This window comes from Condylura cristata, unplaced genomic scaffold, assembly GCF_000260355.1.
Source record: "Condylura cristata isolate star-nosed mole 26May11 unplaced genomic scaffold, ConCri1.0 scaffold00029, whole genome shotgun sequence".
Taxonomy (NCBI): Eukaryota; Metazoa; Chordata; class Mammalia; order Eulipotyphla; family Talpidae; genus Condylura; species Condylura cristata.
The window spans coordinates 9,643,988-9,652,676 of record NW_004567130.1 but is presented as its reverse complement, the minus strand read 5'-3'; the positions used below and the strand labels follow the sequence as shown (position 1 = coordinate 9,652,676).

The window sequence follows — 8,689 nt, the reverse complement described above, 5'->3', positions numbered from 1 at the left end:
CCCCACACAGCCCTCACCATGGCCCCTTCAGGGCCCGGATAAGGAGCTGCCCCACACAGCCCTCACCATGGGCCCTTCAGGGCCCGGATAAGGAGGCCAAGGGCTAAGGCAAGAAGTTGCGCCTGGGGGCCTGCCCGACCGAGGTGGGGAAGGTTCACTCACCCACGGGGACATGACCCTGCTGGAGGTGTTGGCTGTGTTCCACAGCATACAGGAGCTTGCCCACCACACTGTCATGGACCCGCTTCTGGTGGACACACAGGGCCAGGATGCCCAGGCCGTACTGGTAGTAGCTGGTGTGGGGGTGACCCTTGTGATTGTGACCTGGGAGGGAGGAAATCATGATGTGGGGGTATTTACTGGGCCAGAGGCGTTGTCTCTCTGAACCCCGCCACTGCACAGAAATCCATTGACTGCACTGCCTGACACCGTGTTTTGGGTTGTGTTTTTCTACATTTCTTTAACACATCTGTGCGAGCCCCACTAGTTAGTACGAGCAGGTGCTGTGTTCAGAGGGAGGAATATAGTGACCACGGGCTGGACACAGCACAGTAGAGCTCTGACGATAAACAAGCCATGCAAGTGAGGACTGACGTCTGTGGGGCACATGATGGAAAGGGTCTTGGAGTAGGCGGGAGGTGAGGGCAGGGTCCCTAGGGAAGCGGTGATGGGGAGGGGGGTGGCACAGGGGCAGCTAAAGGAAGGCAGAGGGAACAGAAGGGGAAGGAACCTTCCAGACAATTGGGGGAAGAGCCTGCTTGCAAGCTGGGAGAAGGCCAGTGTCCGGACCCCCAAAAAGGTGAGGCGGTCAGCTAGAGAGTGGACAAGCAGACCCTGGAGAGCGAAGAGCAAACATCACGAGCCAGGGCTGGAAACCCAGGAGTAAGCAGCTCCTGCAGGCGCAGGCAACGCTAACAAGAGCAGATTTCTATTTAAAATGCTCGCTCTGGTTGTCCTGTGCTGGGGCTTACAGGAGGCAGGAGAGTTAGCAGAGCCATGCTAAGGAGTAAGCAGGAAGGAGGCTAGGCAGTAGTCCCAGACGTGGACAGTCAGGTCCAGCTGGCGGGCTGAGCAGCAGGACTTCGAATGTGTGCAGCTTGCAGGAATGGTTTCATCAAGGATGGCTGCTGAGGCCAACCTGAGCCATTCGGGGGACAGTGAGCTAGGTAGGATGGAGACTTAGAAGGTCCCTGGGGAGAAACCCAAGATGCCCAGGGAGAAACCCCAAAGATTCACGGGGAGAAACCCAGGATGCCCAAGGAGAAACGCTGGCACAATACTTCGGCGGCGAGTGCTGTGTGCAGAACCCTCCCCGCTGCTTCCCCGCAGAGCGTGCTCTCACCAATGGCCCTTTTCTCTTCCTCCAGGAACCACTTGAGCTGTGTGACCAGCCTGTCCCCCTTGCGGCCCTCGACAAACTCGCAGTTGGCCCTGAGAGCGAGCAGGTAGAGGGCCAGTTGGCCCAGGGAGGGTTTGGCCCGGACGTCTCCGTCGTCATCATCACCAGAGGCAGACCTAGGACGAGACCAGTGAGCAACATGAGAAAGGGCTGTGCTGGTAAAGCTGCCTTGGGGGTTCCTGAAAAACCACAAAGTGGGAAAAAGCCTAGCAGCTGGGAACTTTGCTAGAACCGCCAAAAGCAGAGGTAATGAGGTGGGTAAGATGTGAGGTGCACACCACAACTTTTCATAAAAATGAGAAGTTAAACTCAAGGACAAACTCTGGGCTCAGACATCCAAGTGATCTGGACCTGCCCCACCATTCAGTCCACATACTGTCCCTTTTCTTTCCTCTCCCACTCCTGAGCAGGAAGCCTCTGACTAGTCCTCTTCCCCACAGCCAGCAGTGTACCCCATGATGGTTAATTTTCTGACAGGGAATCCAAGCAGGAGCTGCTTCATGGCTGCTCCTGATTCTTCATCTCATTCAGACTCCCATGGACCTCAGAACAATCCTTCCCGTCAACTCCCTGGAATGGAAGCACTGGGATAGTCAGATGCTGCTTCTGGGCTCAGTATGAAGAGTGCAATTATGGATTAGTAATGTCTGCTTCAGGCATAGGAGGGGAGCAAAAAGCATGAGATGCTTCTGGGTTCAGGATGAAGAGTGCAGTTATGGATTTGTGATGTCTGTCTCAGGTTTAGGTTGGTGTAATAGCAGCATCTGTATGCCATCTGTATTGGCATCTGCCATCTAATCAAACCAAACTCTTCATTGTACAGATGGAGAAAGACACAGGGGACACAAAACTTGCCTACGGTCTCCCAACAAAACAGTGACAGACCCAAACCAGAATGCAGCTCCCTGTCTCTTAGGGTGTGAGCAGGACATGGGAGAGGAGAAGAGAGTATGCAGCCATACCCCAGGAGGCTTTGTTGGTAACTGAGCTTGAGGTTGTGCAGGTAGACGGCCTCCTTGGCCCCAGCCTGCAGGCGGGACAGACGCAGGCCCACATAGAGGCTGGGGTTCAGGTGCTCCAGGGAGAGCAGGTCCATCCAGGGCAAGACGTGCTGGCCCAGTCTCTCTACTAGCTTGCTGTCGACCTCTGGTATTTCTTAGGAAAGTGAACAGGGCGAGTGAGGTCTCAGAAACGAGCCACCAGCAAGGAACTTCCTTTCCCTTACCTTGTATGGTCATAATGAAGGGTGGTGGGGGAGAAGGGAGGGGAGGGACCTCATCCTCAGAGAGATGCTGGAGTGGGCAAGGGAGAGGTGGCAGGCCCAGGGCAGAGGCAGCTGGTGCCAACCAACCACTCTGTCACCAGGGTGACAGAGAGACTGGATGCCAGGCTGCATGCTGTGCCCCAGGCACCACGCCCGCTCTTATGTCAGTGCTGTTGTGATCACTTTGCACAAGAGAGGAAACAGAAGTTCAAAGTTGTACAGGTCTTCTGTGAGGCTGCAGAGCCTAAGACAGGCCTGTCTGCAAAACCCCTGCTCTCTGGCCTCTGCTCCCGCTTACAAACACTTCAATCCACACTGATAACAGATAACAGAGTCCACATCCAATTTCAGAGGTCCTGCAGACTGCCCACTGAGTGGCTGGCAAGGTTCTTGTATGCAGACCTCAAAATAATGCTGGTCTGGCCACCTCTGTCTGGGTGCCAGACCTGACAGGTGCGCTGTTGGGGCATCGTTGGAACCACCTCTTTGTGAGCCGTGGGGTTTACCTGGACCGTGGAACCAAATGCCGGTGGGCACAGAAGCCTCAGAGGGATTCCCAGCTCCAGTGGACCCCTCCCTCCCTGGGCCAAGGGGCCTGTGCAGAGTAATTTGCCCTGAAGGCACTTTGGACTTTCCCCACCATGTGCCTCCCAGGGGCCACAGCATCCTCCATCCTCCTCTGCTGTTCCAAGAGCGAGGATGTGGGCACCGACCCCTCCCTGCTAGGGGACTGTGGGCAGAGGGCGTTGCTTGCCCCTTGGGCCTGCTGGCATGAACCCAAGGTTCCACTCATACAGCCCCACCCCCCCACTGTTTGGGGCCACACCTCATGCCTGATCCCCACGAGTCACAGAGTCTGTGGCTACGAAAGATGCGGTTTGTGGAAGCGTGCGCTCTCCTTTGCTGTCTCGGTAGCTGCCTGGCTCAGCCTGTCTTCCTCTGAGTCCTCCTCCTCTTGCCCCTCCCTGTTCTTCAAACTTGTGAGGCCCTACCTCACCTGACCTCCAGGGGTGAGTCAGCCCCAGTTTTACAAGTGATAAGAGGAGCTGGACTGTGAGGAGAGGTTGCTGACAGCAATCCCAAAGGACAAGGACAGAGCCAGGCAGATTCACCAGGTAATAAAAGGAGTGGGGACCACGCCTTCCCTCGCCAGCTCCCTCCCTCCTCTCCAGTCTCAGGTCCTTTGCTGCCTCCTGGCCCTGAGAAAACCTCTCCTGACCTCTCTTCTGATCCCCGACACTGGCCCATTCCCTTGCAACTGGCTGCCATCCCTGGACACCACAGCACCTCCCCCCGCCACAGCACCCCCCTTGCCACAGCACCCATTTGCCCCTTGACTTCTTTGGTCAGTTCCGGGCACTAGAATGGGAGCCCCAGGGCAGCAGGGACCAGACTGTCTTGCTCTCTTTCCCTCCAAGCCCAGCACAAGCCCTGGCACAGAGAAGGCTCAATCAATGCACCTTGAGTGGATAAATAAACAAGTGACTGAATTAATGGAGGTGGTCTTATCTGGCGAGGGGGCAGACATATGAGCGTTCGCATACGGCATGCCAGAGGCAGAGGTTCGGCTAAACCCCAACTGCCCTGGAAGCACCAGGGCACTAGTAAGTCACTACCACCCCTGTAACAGGGTGGAGCACCCTGTTACCATGACCACGATGCCAGAGTCTCAGTTTCCCCAGCTAGGTAAAGAGGGGCTTGGGCAAGATGGTCCTCCCTCCAAAGACCCAGGAAGAAACATCTGGTTACTCACCACAGATCTCAGCGACAGCCCCCAGAGCCCCCAGCAGGAAAAGGAGGGCCCTAAAGCACCCCATGGCAGGAGCGGGGGTGAGTAGCAGGCGGGAAGGTGGACAGACTCCTGGTGCTGGCCTGCAGACTGTGCTGACCACAGCTGGCCACTGCTCTGAAAGAGGCGGCTTCCTGTCACTGATTAATCCTTCCCCGCCCACGGTAGGCTGCTAAGTCAGCAGAGGAAGGGGAAAAGTTTGTAGCTGAGGGGAAAAGAAGGCCAAAGAACAGGGGAACGAAGGGCCGTCAGAAGGTAGGGGAAAGGGGAAGGGAGGGCTGGGGGGTGGTGTGACGCTGCTGGAGGAGGCAACACATTTGGGGTCCCCATGGCCTAGGGAGCCCTGGGTCAGCGCATAATCCCCAACATCTGATCTTCCCGAATCTGTCCCCAGTGCCTGTCTGGTGTTCCCTAACTCTCCCAGCAGTGGGCAGGCCATGTTGGGGCACCTACCTGGTACCCCTCACAAAAGTAGCCCCTGGGAGCACCCACTTTGGCCTGGACAGGGAGCAGAATGGGTGTAGGAGCGGTCACATGATGCAGACACAGGGAGTCAGCTGGTCTTTGCACTCTCCCAAGAGGCGGGGGCTGGCTGGATCCGGACCAGGCTGGCCAGTTTTCACAAACACCGGAAAGCTGGGAGCCTCCGGGAGATGAGGCCAAACAAAATAAGATCTGGGGAGGATTTAATTTTTTGAGACACAGACACTGGCAGCAGGGCTACTTGTCAGAACCTTAAGGAAAATAAATAAAAATTTAAAAATCTCTGCAAAGAGGAGAAAAAGGCTCTTCATTGTTTAGCAACACCCACCCCAGGCCCCTCCGCCCCCCGAAGGATCTGATGAAGGCAGGAGTGCAGGGGGGCATCACAAGACTGAGTCACGCAAAGGGGACAGGCAGAAGGGGCCAGTGCAGCAACTGACACAGCCATACATCAAGGTCCTCAGGCAACAAAGCCCGGTGCCACTGTCTGGGATGTTGGGGTGTCTGCAGGAGGTCCCAGCAGATAACAGACAGCTGGGGGCTGTGCCTGAAGCTCTGACCCAGAAGGTGAAAGATAAGGACAAGGAGATGAAGCTCATCAGGAATCTCTGGACCTTTCAGATTCTATTCAAAGTCAACCAACCTAGGCTCACCGGGAGTGAGCCCCTCCCAAAGAGAAGTCTACACCAGGGCAGTCTCTCCACCAGCTGGGGCAGCCACTCCTCTGCCCACCTGGCCTGTGCAGGTGCTTCTTCCCACCTGCTCTCTCCCTCTGCGGGCAGCAGCCTCCCGAGACTGCCCGTGACCTGTACCATGCTGGGACTCCTCGGCACTGACCTCCCCCTGCTGAGGCCGCTCTCTAAGGCCGCCTGCCGGCAACCATGCAGGCCTCTCCCTCTGCAAGCCTGTTCCTTCCGGGGCAGCTCTTCCTGCCTGCTTGTGCCTATGCAAGTGTCTTTTCCTCACCTGTCTCTTTCTAATAAATCTACTTTTCAAATATAACTGAGTCTCTGTCTCATGGAGAATCTCGCTGTGTGCCGCTGAAAGGGGAGCTCTGGTGAAACCTTTCCCAGAGTGAACCCAAGGACCCCGAACTCCAAAAACAACGTCACATCCATGCACAGACATTCACTCTGGCAGTGCTGTGTGACCTTGGCTGGTCACTTGACCTCTCTGAGTTAGAAATAGTTTCTCCTGTGTGAGATGAGAGAGCCAGACATGAACATTCCAGTGAAACTGCTTTCCAGCTCAACCTATGAAGAGGTCATAACCTCTTAAAACACACCTCTAATCATTTCCAAATATGATTGTAATCTTTTTATGGTACACTGCCAAGGTTCATTCTTCAAGATAATCTAGCTTTGTGCCTGACTTCATGCAAGTCAAACTCTTTTTTTAAAAAAAGACTTATCTGGGCCCTCCCTGGTGGCACAGCGGGTTAAAGCACAATACTACAGCCACTTCTGCATGAGTTCAAGCCCCACCAGCCCCAAAGGTGATCCCACATGGCACGGCAGACCTCTCCTGACCCGCCCACTGCTCCCCTCAGCAATGTACTTCGACAGTCTGCCTGTTCTGCTCCCCACTCTGTCTCTGGTGAATCCTTTCACCACCCCTGCATCTCTGGCCTGTACCCCAGTTCTGTATGCATAAATAAATAAATCTTTAAAAAAAAAAAAGACTTATCTATTTATGCATACAAGAACTGGGTACAGGCCAGAGGTGCAGGAGATGAGAGGATTCACCAGAAAGAGTGGGGAGTAGAACAGGCAGACTGACTGAAATACACTGCAGAGGGGAGACAGGAGAGGTCTGCCTCACTGTGTGGGTCACCTCCCTGGCCCGGGACAGAAGAGCTGCAATGGCTGCAGACACCTTCACAGTACTGTGCTTTAACCCCTTGCACCACCAGGGAGGCCCAGCACAAGTCAAACTCTTCACATAAATACAAAGATGTGTGTCTGTTTACTGATGTACTTTACAGACTTAAATTTAGATTGTCTAGTGCAAGCAGGCTGGGTGAGTCAGGTTCTGGGGACTGAGGGAGACCAGCCAGAGGCACAGTTTCTATAATCTATGGATTTGGATCTCCAGTGGACCTCGGCCACATTAGTGCTGTGGAGCTGCCTTGGCCTGGGATGGATGGCCCGGTCCCTCCATTCCCACGGCCAATTCTCTGCCAGTGGTTAGTAGCAGGGTTTCCAGTTCCTACCACCTCCAGGAGATAGCCTGGAGGAGGCAGCCTGGAGGGGTTGCCATCTCCTGGCAAGGACTCGCATTAGAAGTATGGGGCTGGCTCCCGGGTTTAGTACCTTGGTCACAAAAAGTAAAGGAAAAAAAAAAAAGATGACTGAGGGGCCCTCCCTGGTGGCACAAGGGATTAAAGCGCAGCACTTTGAAGCTGTCTGCAGCCACTGCAGCAGAAGTTCAGGGAGTGACCCCCAGGGTGCAGAAGACCCCCAACTGCTCCCTTCAGCAGTATATTTCAGTCAGTCTGCCTGTTCTGCTCCCCGCTCTGTCTCTGGTGAATCCTCTCACCACCCCTGCACCTCTGGCCTGTACCCTAGTTCTTGTATGCATAAATAAATAAACCTTTAAAAATATGACTAAATTTGTTGGTTCAGGATTTCTATATGGGGGCTTATTGCTAAAAAGTAAAAATTACCTTGGAGAGAGAAAGTACAAGTGTGCCTGTCTGTGCGTCAGAACCAGTGTGCGCAAAGCCAGCCTCACCGTGAATGGTGAAGATGATTTCTCTCAGGGTCACCAAGCAGCTGTAAAATGTCCTAGTAACTTGTTCTTTGAGTGACTATGACTTTTTTACTGATTTCTCTTTTCCTAAAATCAAAAGCGATCAGAAACATGCCACTTGAAATCATGCAGTAAAAACGAAGCAAGCCTGGAGGTGCTAAGTCACTCTGACAGTGACGCAGCCGCAGAAAGACCCAGTCTCCGCTGGATCAGCTCCTCTCCGCATTGCCGCTGAGACCGCTGTTGTACTGCGTCTGTAAAAACACTACTTGTAAACTATTATGATAATAAAAAAAAAGCACTACTTGGCTTACTTTTTTTTTTTTTTAAACTTGCTTTACTTCTTACCTACCTCCACCCCCACCTCTCCCAGAGACAAAAGCTTTATAATTTTTGCTTCTGTGTAGTTACAACCCCACAGTCCCTCTGCTGGGAGGCCTCACCGCAAGGGCTCAGCAAAGCTGACAATTTGTCGGACTAAGGGTTTGTTTGTGATAGTCTTAAGCTCATTGAGCTAGGACGTCGTCTATAAAAGAATCCAAAAGAGAAAATTAAAGTTGTCTGCAAGCAGATAGTGTAAAAAGAATGGCTACAACAAAGGGAATTTTAAAGGGACTACACCTGCAAGGAGAAAGCTTACAGAGTCAAAGATGAATAATGATATGATATATATAAACAGAATAAAATAAAAACATACACACATTTGTATGATTAAATATGGAATGTCCATTTTATTAGTTTGTAATGTAAACATACAGAACTCTTATTTTAGATCCCATTTAAGGGAGAAAGTGGTTCATAACTAATCTTCATGTTAAAAAAATCACACAATGTGCTCGCTTCAGCAGCACATATACTAAAATTGGAATGATACAGAGAAGATTAGCATGGCCCCTGCACAAGGATGACACGCAAATTCGTGAAGCGTTCCATATTTTTAGTACAACCACTATGGAAAGCTGTCTGGAGGTTCCTCAAGCTGCTAAACATGGAGCTTCCCTAC

At 52.9% G+C, this 8,689-nt stretch overlaps 1 protein-coding gene across 2 annotated transcripts in view; it reads right to left on the bottom strand.

Annotated features, from left to right (window-relative positions):
• Nucleotides 1–4,950, bottom strand: part of TCN2 (transcobalamin II) — a 13,038-nt gene extending 8,088 nt beyond the window's left edge. Inside the window, exons 1-4 of one of the 2 annotated variants that reach the window (XM_012730798.1) lie at nucleotides 4,906–4,950; nucleotides 2,362–2,554; nucleotides 1,343–1,515; nucleotides 163–324 (exon numbers count right to left, since the gene is read on the bottom strand). In XM_012730798.1, coding sequence (XP_012586252.1) covers nucleotides 163–324; nucleotides 1,343–1,515; nucleotides 2,362–2,495 — 469 coding nt within the window. In that variant the 5' untranslated portion in view covers nucleotides 2,496–2,554; nucleotides 4,906–4,950. Of the gene's footprint in view, nucleotides 1–162; nucleotides 325–1,342; nucleotides 1,516–2,361; nucleotides 2,555–4,416; nucleotides 4,603–4,905 lie in introns of those variants that run through there. The other variant, XM_004690675.2, reaches the window with a different exon arrangement.
• Between the last annotated feature and the right edge of the window lie 3,739 nt (nucleotides 4,951–8,689).